The 20,259-nt window shown below is 36.4% G+C and overlaps 1 protein-coding gene across 2 annotated transcripts in view; it reads left to right on the top strand.

Annotated features, from left to right (window-relative positions):
* Positions 1–12,084, top strand: part of CRISPLD1 (cysteine rich secretory protein LCCL domain containing 1) — a 39,802-nt gene extending 27,718 nt beyond the window's left edge. For both annotated transcript variants that reach the window (XM_040083948.2, XM_040083952.2), the window contains 5 exons: positions 344–387; positions 474–546; positions 2,635–2,710; positions 8,653–8,783; positions 10,654–12,084. In XM_040083948.2, coding sequence (XP_039939882.1) covers positions 344–387; positions 474–546; positions 2,635–2,710; positions 8,653–8,783; positions 10,654–10,705 — 376 coding nt within the window. In that variant the 3' untranslated portion in view covers positions 10,706–12,084. The remainder of the gene's footprint in view (positions 1–343; positions 388–473; positions 547–2,634; positions 2,711–8,652; positions 8,784–10,653) is intronic.
* Positions 12,085–20,259: the final 8,175 nt, after the last annotated feature.

The following is a 20,259-nucleotide window of genomic DNA, read 5'->3' as shown; positions in this document are numbered from 1 at the left end:
AGCTCTTCTGGTAGATGAAAGCTTCTGAGCAACCACATGCTACATTATGAGGAAACAATACATTGCTTAATTGGTTCCTATCACACATTCCCTTAGCAAATTAAACTCCTGAAAGAGTTTAACACATGTTCCTGTTTTTGAAACAGATTAACCGGGAGTACAAAGTAAATGTGTCATTGCAATAACTATATTCCCAACTGAGGAGAAGGGAGTGCAGTGAGTAAAAACTGATTGGGGACATTCTCTTGGGTTGATTTCCATATTTTCTAATAAAAATTATTCTAGCTAAAAGAAATCACCGAAATACGTTATTTACTGATAATTTCTAATATTTCTTCTTCAGAAAATATCAATCTGCTAACTCCTTCACTGTCTCTAAAGTAACAGGTTAGTATTTATTTCTTACAAGCTCAGTACTACTCTGTTTTTTGTAAATAGCGCACGTTTACTTGTTTGTGTTTTATTTTCTTCAGTTCAGGCTATCACCTGTGAAACCACAGTGGAACAACTGTGCCCATTTCAAAAACCAGCCTCACACTGTCCGAGGTAAAATTCATAAAATGTTATTAATTTGAAGCACTGCTCTATTTTCTGCCATTTACTAATCATTTTAAGTTATCTTAAATTTTTGAGAAAGGTGACAACAGTAGCTGTAAAAATTAAGTAAAAAAAGTTCAAGTGATGTTTTAGTCTTTGGTCTCAGTAGAAGGCAAGGTAGGTAAAGATGATCTGCAGGATTTTTCATTAGGAAAATATCTTTTTCTTTTACTCATCAAGATCCTGTTGCTAGTCTTAGTGAAATCCTTACACTAAAGACTGTTAATAAAAGTGTATTTTTATTTTTCATTGTCCATTATTATATATATGCACCTTGGGAAAAGTACACTTTATTTCAATTTATTTACCTCTAAAACAGACACAATAAAAAGATAAAATTCAGATAATTATCATGGAAGTTACCAATTTGCTGGGAGTTCTGGAGAAACTGGATAAAACAAAAATTGAAATATATCTGGTAAGGTCTAGTCTGCAGTTTGACTTTAAATATCTGTGCCATTTCTTTGAAGCCTGTGTTTTAACTCTTCAAAAGGTGCCTCTACCACAATATTTTGACAAAGGAATTCGGTAACAGTTCTTAAAACCATAGATGAGTCAAAGATAAATACACTGTAGCATGATTTACCACAAATTAAGCTGGAGATATCCACAGGATTACTTTCCTAACAATCCTACAGCCAGAACAGGAAATAAATACAAAGCCAAAACTGCTAGGAAAACATCCTTCCATGTAGCACTTGGGTCTATGGACTCACTTGGTGTTTGGCAATGACTCCTGTTTTCTAGCTGGAAGATGTGGAGAAGTAAGCTAAGGAGTGGAACACAGAAATGGATGGGTACAATCTCCATCTTCTATCTTTCTCTTTTTTTCTTCATTATTAAAAAATAAAGCTAGCTTCATTAAGTAAAAAACTGGGTTTTTCTTTAGGAAAATGAAAAAATAAATACAAGGTTAAAAATTACATGATTCTGATGTGTCAACTTAAGGAACTTGATAATGGCAGTGATTCATTCACAATTCTGTGTATGCTCTTAATTCTGAAAATGTAGTCTTGGGAATTTCAAGCATTAATCAGCCATGGCATTGATTGCACAAACCCACTTTTTCCCTCTTACAAACAACTCATAAATCAGCAAGTCTTCAACAGGATTCTTCAACTTCTGACAAAAATACCTTACTGATTCTTATCAGCATGTTTTACTTACCTATCTGTCAAGACATGCCCAAGTGATTTGACTTCCCAAATGTTGATTGGAACCTGGATAACATTTTAGAGAAGAACACTTGCCCAGGCCTGCCCCATTTTTAGGGTGGCTCCATTTTTCAAATGGAATAGCTCAGAACAGACCTAGAGTCAGCTGACTGTTCTTGCTTGTAGCATATCACAGTTAGAAAATAAGAAGGTGACATCTTCTGTACTATTCTTAGCTTCCCACATGGTTTTCTTGTGCATTTTGAAGCTACAGAAAGCATGAATCATGGAGAAAGTTTTCCTCAAATATTAAAAAAAATCTGTTAATAAAGACAGTGTTTGTTTAAGTAGGTTTCTGACCTCCCAGAATCAGCTAGGAGTTTCACTACCTTCCAAGGTTTTTCATTCTAGCCATGTATGCCAATGTTCAGCTTTCTTATAGTTGCTAAACTGTCTCGTGTTACCAGGTCATCAGTATCAAAGCAGGTTTTCAGTCAGATCTGCCTCTTCTGAGCAGGTATCTGACTACCTTTTGTATAGGGCACTTAGAATCAGATAAATTATAGAATAATGAGCTCTCTTCTCAATGACTTTTCTACTTGCCTCACATATGTTGAACAAGAACACCATCTGCTTATCCAAAGGAAGGAAGACCAGACTTGTTAAAGTATGATTTTAAGCTCTTCATTATGAACCTCAACACATCAGCAACGCTTTCACATGCTTGGTCAAACACTCAAAAACTGACAGCTTTTAAATAACAATAGGGACCCATATGTACAGGCAATCAACTTATTTATACTTAATATTGTGTCATTGAGCATGATATATTAATTCCCTGATATTTTTCCTAACTGTATGTGGTTTGTTTTTGATCTTTCAGGGTGTATTGTCCTCACAACTGTATGCAGGCAAATCCACACTATGCTCGTGTAATTGGTACACGAATTTATTCTGACGTAAGTATAGGGATTTTTGTTACATTATAAAATGAGACATTAAATTCTATGAAAAAAATATACTGTAACTATAAGATAAAATATTGATATACAGTTTTCTTCCATATGATGATTTTTCACACAATCTTTTCAAAAGTTCTTTTTCAGATGCTCCCATTTAAGTGAGTGGTAGTCAGATACTGAAGATATGGAAAGATATTTGGAAACTCATTGTAGGCTTCATTAGACCCATACTTTAAATTTTTTATCAAAATTCCCTCTGTTCAACATTTGTTCAACATTAGCAGTGTATACTCATTTAAACCCTTGCACTTTAGATCCTGATGCAACCACAACTTGTCAGACTATACAAAAAATGATTGCTCTTAAAATAAATGTACACAGTCTCATTATTATGAATATTTCTTATCTGTGTGGACAGCTAAATATTTACAACAGAGTTCTGATATATTTGTGTTAAGTATTGTCGTATTATGTCACACTATCATATTATTTTAGCAGACGGATTTGTTTTTGTCATTCTGTTTGCTAGTCAATTTTTTTCCCCTCTCTCTTCTACAGCATGTTTAGTTCTGAGGTGGGTAGAAAATCCAAAAAGGGATTCCTAATTTATGCCCCTCCTTTGTCATGTCTCTATGGAGAAGTCAGGAAGTGTGGCAGAGAAAGCAGTTCATATTTTTGGCAGTACACTCTATGGTTTAACTGTCTTATGGATGTCATAAAGAGTAGTTTGGTAGCCAGCTGGGTTAGATGATGATTTTTACTGGTTTCCAGTTCTTTGAAATGTGTGAAAATAATATGTGAATATTTACTCCTCAGCATTTTGAAACTAACTGATGTCCATTAGATTACCTGAGTGTCTTGTTCTGAAAACATCCTTGTCCATAATAGTGTCATGGGTGTGAATAATATTTCCAGTTTAGAAAGGTAATTGATTTATGAACTGTATCCTTAATGTGTATAAAATGGGCAGTGAAAATAGATTCAATGCCAGTTTGTGGAAGATGATTTTCTTTCAGCTCTGTGGTTGCAATTAATGGCTCCAAATTTCCCCAGTGAGGTAGAAGAGACTGTTGTAGGAGAAAGGAGACTTCCCTGTGTTTAGCCTTAACAGGAGGAAATCTCAGAATATGTATTTTCTTTGGCTAGAGAAGTCCAAAGTGACTTTATTAGTGTTATAAAGGTATCATTCAAAATTATCTTAGGTGTACTATCCCATTGTACATCTCCATTTTATAGAAACATGCAGCCATACTGCTTTTAGGAAAAAATGGACATAAATACAGGTAAAAAAAAAGAGGAGGTGGGAGTCTTCTTATCACCTTCAGATGCTGTCAGGGTAGATATTTACACTGAAGGTGCTGTTCTAGATAATGTTTTTAGTAGTTTTTAGTACAGAGAGTATAGTGGCAAATGAGATAAATAGGTACCTGCAGAGCAGAATTAATTTGAATTTTTCAGTTTGTTGACTTCTTCCAGAGGCCAACAAACATCTTTTACCTAAAGAGTTCAATGGAGCTGTATAATTTTGTACCATTTGAGGACTTTGGTCATACTAATTTTTGTTTCGGTAACCATATATGGAAATATTCCCTGAAACTTTTGCAAAAGTATTCATAATTCTCTGCTATGGTAAAATATAGAGAATATGATGTAGAAAGATATTAAACAGCTCCATATTCCTATGATAATATGTTAAAGACACTTGTGGTTTAAATGCCTTTGTAGAGTAATGCTGTGCTGTGTTTAATACCGGTATTTGTTGAGTATCTGAAAAAGGAAAATAATTTACTTGGTATTCAGATCCTATGACCTGTTAAAAATACTAAAAAACTGTAATGGATTTAATTTCAAATACCTGGGCAGAAACACCAGTTAATGTAGTGGTTTCACGTTTGCTAAATTCTGGTCTTAGTACTCACTCTTTTTCTGTGGGAGAGAGACTAGGAGAAAAGCAAAGCAGGCTCAACCTTAAAAATGGACAAATAATTTTATTAACACACACTAAAAGAATGGAAAAAGAAAGTTGGGAAAAAAACTAAACCAGAATGAAACTCCAAAAACATTCATCCCTCCCCTTACAAAGTGTTAACTTTCCTACAAAACAACGTAAAGGGACAAAACTTGTAATTTTCAGTCAGTTTCACCGTTTGAAAATAGTCTTTCATCAATTCTTTAGGAGAAGAGTCTCTCTTAGAGTCATAGATCCCACTGACAACCTAGAACAGTTCTCTTGTGGGTTTTTTAACTGTCACAAAAACAGCCGCCTGAAGAAACCTGCCTTTGTGACCCCTCCTAGGAGCAGGTTCCCCAGCTGCTTATGGGTCATGAGTCTTAGACTTTTTCATATTGGGGTGTCAGTTTTTAAAGATGAATAGCTCCAAAGGCAAAGGATTCTTCATCTCAAGGCACAGAGGTATCTTCTCACTCCTTCACTTGTGCAGAGAGCTTCTTATCTTTATCTCTGTTCAAGCATCTTATGGGATTAATATTACTTAGTCCATCACAAACACCTTTGCTCAAATCCACACACAAATCTAAACAATCATCTCCCCAAATGCATATCTTTCCCATGATTTAAAGGAATAATATAAATATAGAGTTCATTTCCACAGCTCAAATATGAATGGAACATCCAACTCTTTAACCCTCTGTCCCAATAGTCTTTTCACTCTTGCTCTACTGACTTCGTGCTGTTTCTTTTTCATGTTCACTCTGTCCTTTCTTACTATCACAGCGAAAGGCCAAGCTCTGGAAGTTTCATGTTGCCAGGGAAGGGTTAAATCTGCCCAGAGTCTCTTCTCTCCTGTGGTAGTTTGTGATATTAGATGTTCAAGACCACGAAGAACTCGTGCAGAAACATCAGAGATCAGAACACCCGAGCAGTCCAGAATCACAGAAAAAACCTAACCAGGCAGGATCATAAATGCCTTTTCGGCCCACCCTTTGGTGTATACTGGGGTGGCCTCAGCCTAAATGGTGCCCATGGCTCTTATCAGGGGCCTGGCAGAGATCTCTTCCTGCTCCAGGGAAGTTTGGAGAAAGTAGCTGTTGTAAAGCAGTAACTTCTCCTTCCCCTCCCAACCCAGGAGCCGATGGAATCCGGCCAGGCCTCAGGCCAGCTCCACCCCCAAAAAGGGGGGAGCAGCAGGCCCAGCTCGATGTTACCTGTCTCTCTTTGGCCAAAGGAAAAAAGGAAGGGCCCACCTACTGGAAATCAAGGGGTTTTATATGGTACTTCCCAAAGTCGTAGCCAACAATTTTCAGTGGTCAGAACAGATTCCAATATTCCAACTAACCCTCTGATAGGTCCCTGTCCTTTCTAAAGCAGTTCCCAGGTCCCTGACCTGGAAAATCATTCTACATTCCTCTATGATTAAAAAACTAAACTGTACTAACCCATGACACAAGTTTAGGAGCGTTCACAACATAGTAATAAAGCACGGCCGTATAATGCTGTATGAGGCGTTCATACAAACTTAAAAATACTTATATATCCTTATATATCCTGTGGAATTTCTTCATCAAAATTAAAGAAACAGCCCCAGATCTTTGAAGTTTTCCAGAAAGTGACACAAGGATGCCGATGTAAACCACAAATAAAATGCTGTAATTTGTGACAGACATATTAAAATCCTGTTTTGCTTAAATCAACAGGATGCTTGCCTTAGTGGTTCCAGTAAGTGTGATCTGGATGACATAATATTGAGCATAGGAAATACTGTGGCGTCCCTGCTGGAATCTGATTCCATTTAGATGCATGTCTAATAGTCTCATTCCAAGACAATGAGAAGCTCTTGAGAGATAAGGTCAGATAATACTTTGTGAAAAAAACCAAACCAAAACAAAAACTCTATATGTTTATAAACCTATATCCATCTATTCATAGCTATTCCAACAAACTAGTTCATAATTATGAATTAATCATAATTATGACTAATTATGATGAAATTATGAATGTAATTATGAATAAAGTTAATTTATTCAAAAATTATGTGCACTTGTTCTCCACTCTCATCTGTAATGCAGCATCAGAAAATCAGTTTGATTTTCATCTGAAAATAGCCTCTGAGCTGGCTTCATGAACCCCAGTCTTCTGACCTCTCCTTTTTCACATATTCCATTCAAGTGTGTTGCCTTCACCTTTGAAATGTTGTGCATTAGCCCAGCCATACTTGACTGGTCCAGCAGTGCCAGCTCTAACAATGGCTCCAGCCTTTGCTGGAGATACTTTCCAAGATGTATTGAGCCTCCTCTGTTAAAATTTCTGTCTCTTGACTTTTCCTTTCCTTTTTTACTTGACTAAAAACTTCCAAATAATGTTGGAACAGTGTCTTAGCCTCCCTCAAATCTGATTATGAATGTATATCCCTAAATCATGATGTAAAGAGTGTAGCATTATGGTTATTGTAGAGGCAAAAAAGCTATCTTTCTTTTCCCCAATTGTACCTCTAGCCTTTTTTTTTAATATCTCCAGTGGGAACTGAAAACAAAGTTACTGCTGTGTTATTGTACTAGGAATGAATAGAATGAATAGTATTCTTCTAGTCCTTCAGTGTAGTTAATTGCTTGTAAATATCATCTTATATTTCTTCTGACTGTAATCCTGTATTGCAGAGGCCATTTTTCCCCCTGAGTATTTGAAATTGCACATGATCAGTCTACTATTTAGTTACCCCACAGTATGGATAAATAAGGGGTGCTATAATCTTAACAATAAAGCATCTATTCACATTCAGTGTATAAAAAAAGTTTTGCAGCCTTGGGAGGAGAAAAGTACAGAGGGGTATAAATGGCATTCTTTCTGGCATGTTCAAAAACTGCACCCAGCAGTGTAGAAAGAAAAACTCTAAAGCATCTTTGCAAGAGATTATTTGCATAAATTATTTCATATCTTTACTACTTTAAATATTGTAACATTAAAATGCAAACTATGTATAAGTGAACCTGGCAAGTCCTGCACTTAGAATGGAAGTAAGAAAATCATTGCTATTTTAAATGGCTGATTTTGTATAGCATTGAGATAGAAAATGGCTATGATAACATATAAAAATTATTCCACTTATAACAGGAAAAAATGCAGGTTTTGTTTAAGTCGTGGCTGTTTGGCCAGCTATTTATATTTAAGTTTTATTGTTAAGTTTTTTAAGGTTACTTGTGGAGAAACCTATTGCATTGAAAACTTTTCCCACCAAAAAACTTGTCTGTAAGTGGAGATACACTGAAGCTGGAACTGCATTTTGCTATGCTATGTTTTAAAGATTGGGACCTACCTTCAGGAATATCTAAGAAGTTTCATTCTTTTGACAATTATTAAAATGCTGAAATAGAATAGAGTATGCAAGTTTAAATCAATTATTTAAATTACCTCGACTGCCACTGTTAAATTCTTCTTGGATATTGTTTATTGCTCGTGGGTTCATGAGGGGAATTCGTGACCAGAAAACAGAAGTTTCAAGCAGCTATAAGTGCTGTTAACTTCAAGGAGAATTTTCATTTTAGACCTCTATTTTCTGTCTGATGCTTACATTATACCCTCTATCTAATAGCTTTTAGTGTTTACTCATGCCTGGATAGAAAACTGTGATGCTCCCTTTATGGATCATTTCACTAATATTTGAGGTTTTGGCTGATAGGTCCTTTCATTTTGAAAGGCTGAAGAATTCAAACACGTTCCTGATCTTTGAACTGAAATAACCTGAAATAAATGATTTTCACCTCATGGTGAAAGTGATCTGAAATCTCTTTCTGAATTCCTATAAAATGGCCTAATTCCTAATGAAGCTGATTTAGATATTGTAAGTCTAATACAATTTGTCATGCAATAAATATAACAGCTTTCAGTTTCCTAGACTTGGTTTAAGTGTCTTTATTTGTCTTCTTAAAAATGATGAAATAAGAGGATGAGTGCAAAGCTAATCTTTTTCTTCACCCCTTCTCAGATCTCCAGTATCTGCCGGGCAGCAGTGCACGCTGGTGTGGTGCGCAACCAGGGCGGTTACGTTGATGTGATGCCGGTAGACAAAAGAAAGGTCTATGTTGCTTCCTTTCAAAATGGGATATATTCAGAAAGGTACTGAGCCCATTTGCAAAAGTTGCTCTTTGCTCTTGACCTCGATAAGGTTCACAGTCTTGCATTGTGTCTGTTTGTCCCTGGGGCAGTGCAAGAAGCCAAACAGGCCACAAGGGGTGATTTACAGAGCTTATGTAACAGCGGCTGCGGTGACTTAGGAGAAGCTGTGGTGGTGGAGCTGCCTGCCTCCTCTAAGCTCATAAAACATTACCCTGAAAAGCGGCTTATGAGATATAGTAAACCTCTTGTTGCAAATAACTCGATATTTGATAAGAAAATTGCCTTTACCTCCTTAGGGATTTTTTAAAAATTAACGTTAATAATGAAGGTTCATTGGTTCCTGATGAACTGTTCATTAGTGATTTATATGGTATCAAACCAGTGATCCTGAATCATACTTAATACGCACAAACATTAAAATTCACAGCCATTTAAACATATTTTGATGTCCTTTTTGAAAAAATAATTTGTTGTTAACAGTGTTTTCCTGAAAGACAGGGAGATGCTGTGAAAGTTCACGTGCATTGTGCATTGTGTGATGATAACACATCATCATATGTTGCAGATTAAATTTAGTCCTTGAAAGGGTTTTCCAGGTTCTAAAGGAAGAAAGAAAAAATACTTAAAAAACATTGTACCACTCTTTTTGTCCTGTAAAGCTAAGAATGTTTCTTAGACTAAAAAATATTGTTAAGACTATAGTCTTTCCAAGAAATCTGAGTGGAAAAAAGACCTCAAAAAGTTTCTGTAGAAAACTCAGAAGTAGGAAAATATTGAATATTTTTCTCTTGTTTTTAATTGTGGTTAGGAGAATATCTTCTCTCTTTCTCTCAGACCTTTCCACAAATCTGGAAGCTTGTAAAATACAGATTTTCTTTGCTCAATGGATAAATTATTTTACATATTTTTTGACTTTTCTCTGTGATCATGCAATTCCCTTAGAGTCCTTCCTTACTGACACTTTGGTCTATATATAAATCTTCTTGAGTAGGGAGGCAGACAAGAAGAATGTTGCAAATTTGATCTTTATTTATACTTTATACCTAATATACATCTTATATACTATCTATATATACATGTTTTAAAGTTTGTATGAAGACACATATATTTGCATATAAATCATCTTAATAGTTTGGGAGGTCAGCAGTTTGGAAAAGCTTTCCATGCAAGTTTTCTGTGGAGCAGAAGACCATGAAATCTAATGCTATTGCAGCCAACCTGCTCCATTGTGCCTTTCCTTGCTTCCACCTCCATTTCCCTTTCCTTCCCAGATAATCTTCAGGCAGGATTTGCTAAAGAAAAAACAATGGACCTTTAAATAGGATGTGCTGGTCCAACTTTTAAGGCAAAAATACATATTCCATCAACATTTCATTGGAATTGGATTTTTTTTTTTCTTTTCTTTTGAAGCCAGATACTTATTTATTCAGAAGGTCTTCCTTTTGGTTTTGCTAGACATTAGATCTCTGTAGAAACCTATTCTTCACCGTATAAGCAACTAAAAAAAACAAGTGATCTCCTGGGTCTGCAAGTTCTCTCCAAATACTGTGGCTAGAATAGTAAGCATAAGATTTATGTTTTCTCTGTTTCCAAAACACTTTTTGTATTTTGCTTCAATTCTTTAAACTGGAATCCCTCATGGAAAAGGATTACTTGGTTGTTTTTTTTAGTGTTGTATTTTGTTCCTATTGAGCTGTTTGGGAAAAAAAAATCTGAAATTTATGTCATTTTTATTTGTAGCATCTTTAAAGAAATCCTAGATAGATAAATTTATGAAGTGCTGCAGAAATCAACAATTAAAAATTTTTAAAAGTTGTTACTGGAGTGTTATGGTCTTAAAAATAACATAAGAAATGTTTTTATGTTTCAGTTTACAGAATCCTCCAGGAAGCAAGGCTTTCAGAGTATTTGCAGTTGTTTGAATCTAGCAAGCAAAACATAAAACAGGCAAGTGAAACCAGAGCACTTGGAAAAGATTAATACAGGCCATTTCTTGTGATTCCTACGATTTGTATAAAGCTGTAACATTATTGTACAGAAGATGTATACTGCTTTCCACCAAAAAGTTTAAATTACATATAAATCTTAATGAAAAAAATTTGTAAAAATAAACATGGGAGAAAAATTCATTTGAAAATCTATAATGATATATAACAATACTTTGAATCCTGTGTTAAATATTGCTATATTTTCTTAGCAGTTACTCCTATACAGTTAATTCAAAGCTCATAAATGTTCTTTGTTTCCTTCATCTGAATATATTATATGGTGCTTTATATATGCCACTAACAGTAACCTTAAAACTATACCGAGGGAGGCCTGAGTTTTTATTTTCAATGTACATAAAAGAAGTCATCCCCGTATCCTGATAAAATAATTCATGCCTTAAAGTAAAATAAAAACATATATAACTTTTTGATGATTTAAAGTAGCATTAGCGATGAAAGCATAAATGAACAACTAGATTGTTCTCAATTTCACCTTAATCGTAACAAGTACAAATACCCATTTCAAAATAAAATGGGAAATATAAGACGTAGGAAGAAGCCCTGGGTCATGCTAGCATGTTTTCCTCTAAAAAATATTCTTAAGAGATTGGGCCATTCATGTCTATTATTTTTAAAGTAGATTCATAAAATATTGATTGGATGCTGTTAAGCTCTTTAGTTCAAATGACCATAATTCATTATGGCCCAGTCCTTCACAGACATTCCACTGTCTTGGGATGGGTGTGTGAAACAGACATGTATAACCTTGAAGGATCTCAAAATCTTTGCATTGAGAAGTGCAGTACCCTGAAATTATGGAATAAGCCTGCAGTTCTGTCCAAACACATGCTTTATTTTTGCCATGTGATTCCTTCAATTTACCTAAATTTGTTCAGAAAAATGTAGAACTGCATACACATAAAGAAATTTGCAAGCTTATAGCTGTGAGCTGTACAGGTTATCAATATGCTAAATATTAATATGGGAGTAAATGTTCCAAAAAACCAAAGAAAATGGTAACAAAGGCTAACCTTGCTCCTTGTGACCTGGCAAAATACTCCTGCAGGCCAGGAAGTATAGTGGTACGAAGCCCAGTGACAATTATGTCATTTGTTGCTTCACAGTTTTAAAGAATTCATTTATGATGAACAGCTTGGTACATTAATTTTACCATATTATGGTATATGAAGAACATGTAGTGGTGATACTATGTTTCTTTCTATGAAAAGTGTATTGGTGCTTTAAGACTGAAAAGCTGTTAAACTTTATTTTTGGTATATTTTGTTTCTGTTGAATTTATTTCACTCCAACTTGTAAACATTCATATTCTTCATATTTCAGAATAGGATACTCTGCCTTCTCTTTTGCTACATGTACTACCTCATGTAGTTAGGCAAGCTTTGTTAGTTTTTTTTAACCTGTTTTGAATAAAATTAATTTACATTGTAAGAATACCTTTCACAGTTTTTTCTTTGTTTGTTTGTTTTGTCCTGATTCAAGAGAAAGAAATTAACAGCCACTCTAACCATATGTCTTTGTTTGTTTTTCTGACCTAAACATTGCAAGCAGCCATAGTCTGAGGTTCTAAAACTCTAAAGGCAGTTCAGACCCAAAACTTCCACTCAGAAGTCTTACGGATAAATCTCATTTTTTCAAGTTTTGACCAAGGTCAAATAGATGAGGGAGACAAAGAGTCTTTTATGTATAACCCTATTCTTTTCCGCAAGTGGTGGCCATTTAAAGAAGGTTTTATATAGATTTTGCAATACTGGTGTTAACCATTTTTCAGGATTGAAACCAAAGTGCAAGTAGACTTTGACTGTGATGAATCTCCAACTCAGTCAAAGGCTTGAGACAGACTTGCACCACGTTTTCTTAAAAGCACCAAAGCAATAACACAGGAAGATGTTGCATACCTGCAGTTGGGGTTGTTGGGGTCATCAGAACATAAAATTCAGTAAGGCTGCCCTTGAAATTAAGGACAGACATCTCTACTGAGGGAGGCTTTCAAACCATAACATTTTGATTGCAGCAGTAGTGTCGCTATCCAAACAGGCAGGATGTGCTTCCTTGCAGCCTGGCCTTGTTGTCCAGAAGCTCTGCCTGGCCGGTGATCCCCAGCAGGCTCCTCAGAACCCCTGGATAACCTGTGGGGTGCTGTGGAGCGAGGGTGCTGAGCCTGATTCGTGCACCAGGCAGGGCAGAGCCTGTGGGGAGGAGAAGAGCAAGGCAGCCACACCTCTAGCAATAACCACAACTTCCTTCCTTCTGGTAGGTGGGTGGATGGAGTCCTGCATGGAAACACAATTGCCACACCAAATTTCTGTCCTTTTCCTCCTTTTTTTTTTTTTTTTTTTTTTTTTTTCCCTGATGCCTTTTTTTTTTGTTCTTTTGTGTATCTGTGTTATCTTTTCTTTCAAGTCTGGCCCACACTTCCGGGAAGTTCCTCTGCAATGGGGCAGGGGTGGACCCTTGGGGCCATAACAATAAAATCAATGCTTAGTGGGAAGAGAAAGAGATACCTCCAACATTCCATGTGTGAATAATTGCTGTGAGCAGCTCTACTAATCAACAGAGTGACAAGGAGAAAGTTACTCACCACCCTTGCTCTTCACGTATACTGTTGCCCAAATTTTTGGAGTTCTGTTGCTTTCTTACATGCAATGATTATCCTGTTCTTATCTAAATTTTCCAGCTAACACTGTTTTTTTGAGAAATTTTCTTCTGTAAGTAATAAGTCAATGAGTAGACATTTCCAGAAAGCTGTAGAGTGGGAGCTACACTTTGGTATTTCATTCTGCAGCAGAAGCAACTGTAGGCCAGATGCTCACAACTAATTCACACAAAGCCTGAAGGAGTAACTAACAGTATTGGAAAACTTGGCTGATGAGAAAAAAACATACAGAAAATTCAGTTTTTAAATTCTGAAGAATGTTTGGTTAACTGATCAGTTTAAAAATTGTATTCTGAACTTGAAATAATAATTAAAAAAAAAAAAAAAAGGAAAATCAGTAGGAGAGTAAATTTTAGTTAATGCTATTCATAATACTTAACTTTCTTCTCAGGGAAGACTTAGAAGTAGTCAATAAGAATTATTACAACATATATTACAACGTAACAAAAAATGTATTAATACATTGATACTGTTAATGTATTCATGCACTAATACTATTTTAATATTTGACATTTAGAATTTTTGAAAGGGCTAAAATTCCAAGAAATGTAAACCTGCTAAATACAATAGGCCCCTAAAAGCATATATGAAGCAGCAAAGGGTACATATGAACGTTTTCCTACAATCTTGTGGTATTTCCCATTAAGGCTTGCTTCATGAGGGATTTTTTCCAAAGAAGTGCATTGGAATTATCTGGAGAGGAGTCAAGCATTTGTCAAGCATGGGTGAGTTGTTTGGTAAGGAGTACTGCTCTCCTGTGCTGTGTCCCGTCCAGCCAAAGTAGCTGATTTCATAACTAAAGTGGTCAGACCCAAACAGATGATTCTTTTAACAATTGCTCACCATTCTGGGAGCTGTGGGAGGATACTTTGGCATTAGGGAACTTGGGACATATAATACTAGCTGGACATATAAAGTAAGGAAACATGAAAAACATTTCCTAAAATGTGGATGCTGAGTAATTTTTATTAAAGAGTTCACTGATTTTGTTGTGTCTTGATTTCTGTATAGAGAACAGTCTGATCTAAAAATTTTACATAAAGTGATTTTGAAACCAAGCCTGAAACACAGGCTGGGATAACCTGTAACTGAAGAAATAGATTCAAGTTTTATGTAAATGTCAAGAGCGTCAGCTGCCTATGGATTCTCAGTGGATTTGAAAGAGAAAAATAACATCAGCATGTATTGATAGATGTGTTCAGGACAATGCATGATGCTTTACTTCATATGGCAGAGATGCAACCAAGTTACTCAAATTGACCGCGTCTTCCACGTGGAATTGCTTTTGAAGTATGTTTTGAATTTAGTTTAAAAGCCAGATAACCCAGATTCCTGTGAATACACAAGGGAGGGTTTATTTCCTGCAATTTCTGTAGTCATACAAAGGGCAAGATTTAGAAATGTAAATATTTGGAAGTTACAAAGATTATTCATACAGTGCAATATTCTGTTCAGAAATGTATATAAATACTGTATGAAATACTGTACTGTCACAGTTCTATGGCTTAAGGGTTTTTATAGCATCTGTGGAACACTAGGGAATTATACAAGGAGTGAAAAGCCTAAGGATTTTTGTTTCATTCAGTGTGTAATATGCATCTTAGAGAGTTTTAGATATACAAATGACAGCACACTTTAACACTCAGAAGATTGCGTATGATTTTATAAAACCATGCATTGTGAATATGAGAAAAGAAGCCATGCTATCAGTCTTAGCTTTAGTCTGTCTTTGCTGTCAGAAATAAATGATTGAAATAGTATTTTATATATGGTCATTATTGATATTATTGATATTATTGTTAGTAAAGAGGAAGTCCTTCATATGACAAGCGAAAATACAATACAATGTGGTTCCTGCTCCATGTTAGCATAGGATGATAATGTGACAACTGAAATTTGCCATCAGCTGTTCAATGATCTGTGCTGTCTTGTTCATCTTAGCCTGTTTGCTGGGAGACAGATGCCTACATCATTAAACCATAATAGCATTTTGTAAAAAGTGCTAATAATGAGTACTAAATATTCAGAAGCTAGCAAAGTATGCAGTCAGAGCAGCTTGGTATGATAAGGCACAGGAAAATATAAGAGACGGAAGGAGGAAAGTCAAAAACACGTAACCAAAATGGCCATGATCCTCCTGTGTCTTACTACCTGCATCAATTACTTCAGTAATCACCCCAGTTATTCAGTTCAATATCTGCCCTCGGTGCTGTATCCAATATTGGTTTTGTCTTTGCTAACAATGGGCTAGTCTCTGAAGGTTGGCAGCAAAGCTGTTGGTTAAAAACTGAGATATGCTGACCAAACAACACTATGTTTTAGTAGGCACACAAAAGACTTCAGTTGCCAATATCAGTAACTCCTGAGCTTTTAAATCTCCAAATTTAATTTAAAGCATAAACATTTATAACAATATTAGCAATAATCTTGAGATTTATTTAATATAAAGTCTGGTTATACAGTTTAAAAAACTTCATTTCATGTGTTTGCAGTTACTTCTGAATGAATGCTTTTCTATTACAATATCCATATCAACAGTATAATCTTAGAATAAATACAAGAACTTGCATTTAGGTTGGCTCACATATCTGCAAGCTAGAAACTCATAAGATTAGATAAGTTTATATATATATCATAACACTAATTATACTTTAAGATCCTCAAGAAGTTAAAAGATGGAGTAGAGCTTCCAAACAACCTGCACAGTTTGAAAAACAAGTACTTCAGTGGCTTAATTATTCACTTAGGCTTGTTTATATGCAATGTAAATAGCAAGCTGGCTCTGACTTCTTATAAATTGCTGCTACTGTACATCCCAAAGATAAATTGGAAACAGTTGCTAAATAAATCTCCCTGTAGTCAGTTCAATCTTTATTCTGTATTTATCTGTTGAAATCCATCTGTTTCTTGTTGGTGGTTGTTTGCCTACTGAAGATCATGTCCTCTGAATAAGTATTTCTTTCATTGTGTCAGAACAACTCCAAGACCTTTGAGGCCGCGGGCTGCACTGAACACACAAACAGAGCAATCATTTTATGCAAAAGGACTTAGTCTCAGATTTTGGATTTAGCTCAGTTCGGTACACAAAGAAGTGCATTGTATGAATTGATTTAGTTCTTACTGTACAGGAGGTGATAGTCCTACTCCAGCATGGCTATAAAACTGAGCCAAGGAATAATTTTGTGAAATACTCTGAGCCCTTCTCTCTTATCCAATAAGAGCTGCAGGGTAAAGTAGATCAGTTTGCCTTATAAAAAATGCGGAATAGCTAGACAGATGGGTTTGGTGGCTTATTAATAAAGACATGCTCTTCTGCCAGTGATTGAAGGTTTATGCATATTATACCAAACATGTTCAGTGATGTGCAGATGGTGCAGATGCTGTGAGTTTTTTGCTTGACACTAATATTAAAAGGATTTAAATTTGAACACTTCTCTGGCAGCTATTAAAGCATTTTAAAGGCTTTTTCTAAAGTTACAAGGCAATTAATTTCTAATTTATTATTGTTTTGTAATATGCAAGATTTGTCCTAGGAATAAGGAAGTCACACCTTGACTGAGATGTGCAGTTACATCTAATACACAAAAGAAGTATTGTTCTTTCTTTTCTGCTAATGCTTCGATTCAATTTGTAATTTTCATTACAAGTCCTGGCGAAGTACAGTTAAAACAAAACACCTTCATATACTTGAGGAAAATCATCATCTCTACCAAAGTCTCTCAGAAGACATTAAGCTGTTATTTACCTCACATCAGTACAGCACCCAAACAGCAATTCAGAACTACTCCTATAAAAATGTCAGTCTATGACTCCTGGGAAGGCTGAGATTCCAGCCCAGCTTCTTATTTAACATAAGTCAAAGTTATGGAAAAAGTTTTAACAGGAAAGATGAGACAAATTTGCAGTAAAAGCTAGAATAGCTGAGATATCAGAGAATATGAGAAATGCCTCTTAAGGAAAGCAGGGCGCTCGGATATATTAGGAGATGAACTTATGTGCTTGTATCACATGATCCATGAGTAGAACTGGTAGATGCTGCTATAAAACAAAGAGTAGATATTAATAAAGATTGATGTCAATACCTTAAAGCTGTCTGCTATCCCAAACCAAATTACCTTTAAGTAACATCTCAAAGCTCATTGGGTTTTTGGTTTTTAAATTTAGGCAAATACTGAAGTCAGAGGGGCTGAGAATGAGAATTTATCTGGAGTTTGACTGGTAGGGAGACTTGTCGAGGTATACTGATGCACAAAAATCTGATGCAAATTTTCAAGTTCACTCAAATTCTCAGAAAACAGTTTTCCTGTGAGCGTTGTTCTTTCTGCCAAAAAAACACTTAAATGGGTATCCATCTGAGTTACATTTCCCTGTTTTTTAGGACTGGCACAAGAAATTGGTTTGCAATTAGTTTTAACAAATGCGACTCTGAAGTCATTTAGTGCTAGCTGTAAATTGAAATAAGAAATATTCCTCATATTTCAGAAATACTTCTTCATGCCTTGAAACTGCTTGTAATACAGCTCTCAGTATTCCCTGATGAAATAAAGACAATTGTGGATCTTCCTCCTTTAAGAGCTATTCTAAGAGTCAGGAGGTGATAGATGCCAAATATGGGGTGGAGAGTTGTTTGTTTTATAATTTTTCCATAACAGGTTTCCAAATTGCTTAGATTAGTTAGCAAGTACATCTTCATGTCTTCTAAACTGAACAGTCTCTTAATTTCTAGAGTTAGATATTTAATTATTTAAATTTGTAGATGTAGAAGCGCAACTTGTAATTTTATTTTAAATCACTTACAAGAACTTAAAACTGAATTTATGATCCTGTAGTCTGTTTAAAACTCTTTGCTTGTTCTTTCCAATCTTTAATTCACCATGTATCTCTACCAGATTGGTCAGTAATACTCTCCTGATACATGTATTTCTAGGCAGCAGTGTGTTAGGAGTGAAAATCCAGAGAATTTATTTTGTTAAAAAGTTATAAAAGTTGTAATAATATGTGGGTTATCCTCATAGTGCAAGGAAAGTAACATGGTTGTGTGGAATGCAGTTTGTTTCTCCCAAAAGCCAGTGTGAAGGAAATAGCATCTTTCAACCTACTGACTAACTGATACATGTTAGTGAAGGACTTGTTATTCAGTAAAACTTCTGCGGTTGACCCTGGAGTTACAAAAAGTATCTGCACTGTTGAAGTTGCTACCCAACTCTCATAATTCATACCTAGTGACAGAAGTGACTGTGAAATAGAGGCAGTGTCTCTCCTCCCACCTAACCCAGCTGCTTTGTGTCTCAGCGAGAGCATAAATGCCTCTTTTCCTTCCTAGTCAAAGGTGGGAGTTTCAAAAGAAGAGAAAATCTGGAGGGGATGTCTGTGGTTGTATCGCTCTGCACAGCAGGGCTAGAGGGATGGCAGACTCCTTGCAGGGCTCTGTCACTGGAAATGCTCATGTGAAATCACAGAGAGAGGAAGAGAGAGAGGGAGGGGGGGAAGGAGTCCTGCCATAGCGGAGCAAGTACAAGGAAGCGTGATAACAAAAACATCTTCAGTATTGTAATAATAATGACAACAGACGGTTTTGAGCACTAGGAATTTTAGCAAAAAAAATTGTGAGGCGATCAAGCTCTTTATTGCTAGATATAATGGATGAAATTTGGTGAGAGGTTGGATTATCTTCTTAGTTAAACTGGTGTAAGTCATTTGACAGAGTAATCACACCACTATCTGTGATGATCCCCCAAAACTCGAATAAGGGTATTTTTTCTTTCCATCATCATCATCATCATCATCATCATCATCATCATCATCATCATCAATCCACTTCACTGGGACATTGAAGTGGAGCATGATCATGGAATCACAGAATGGCCGAGGTGGGAAGGTACCTTTTGAGATCATCCAGTTCAGCCCTCCTGCTCAAGCAGGGCCGCCTAGAGTGGGTTGCCCAGAACCATGTCCAGACAATTTTTGAGTGTCCCCAAGGATGGGGACTCCACAGCCTCCCTAGACACCCGGTACCAGTGCTTAGTCATCCTCACAGTAAAAATTTGTTTCCTGATGTTCAGAGGAAACCTCTTGAGTTTCAATGTGTGCCCATTAACTCTGATCCTGTCACAAGCACCACTGAAAACAGCCTGGCTGTGTCCTGTTTTCATCCTCCCTTTGGGTATTTTTAGACATTGAGAAGATCCTTCTGAGCCTTCTCCAGGCTGAACAGTCCCAGGTCTTTCAGCCATTCCTCATTGGAGAGAAGCTCCAGTGCCTTAATCATCTGTGTGGCCTCTTGCCGGACTCTCTTTAGTATGTCTGTGTCTCTTCTATGGTGAGTAGCCCAGAACTGGACCCATCACTCCAGGTGAGGCTTCTCCAGGGCTGAGTAGAGGAGCAGGACCACCTCCCTCCATCAGCTGGCAACACCCCTCCTAATGCAGCCTAGGAGACCGCCATTAGTGTTTGCTGCCAGGGCACGCTGCTGGCTCACGTGCCACTTGGTGTCCGCCAGAGCCCCCAGGTTCTCTTCTTCAAAGCTGCTTTCCAACTGGGTGCCCCCCAGTATATACTGGTGCACAGAGTTGTTCCACTTCAGTTGTAGCACCATGAAGTATGACCTGGCACTTCAGCCACTCCTCCCAGTTTGTGTAATCAGCAAGCTCACTGAGAATATGCTGTCCTCCTTCATCTAGATTGTTAATGAAAAAGTTAAGCAGTCTTGGACCCAGTACAGACGCCTGGAGAACACTGGCCTCCAATGAGACTTTGTGCCACTGGTCATGACTCTCTCATGGCGCTGCTATTCATCCAGTTTTTAATCTATCTC

Source organism: Hirundo rustica, chromosome 1, assembly GCF_015227805.2.
Source record: "Hirundo rustica isolate bHirRus1 chromosome 1, bHirRus1.pri.v3, whole genome shotgun sequence".
NCBI classification, from domain to species: Eukaryota; Metazoa; Chordata; class Aves; order Passeriformes; family Hirundinidae; genus Hirundo; species Hirundo rustica.
This window is presented reverse-complemented; position numbering and strand designations above follow the sequence as displayed.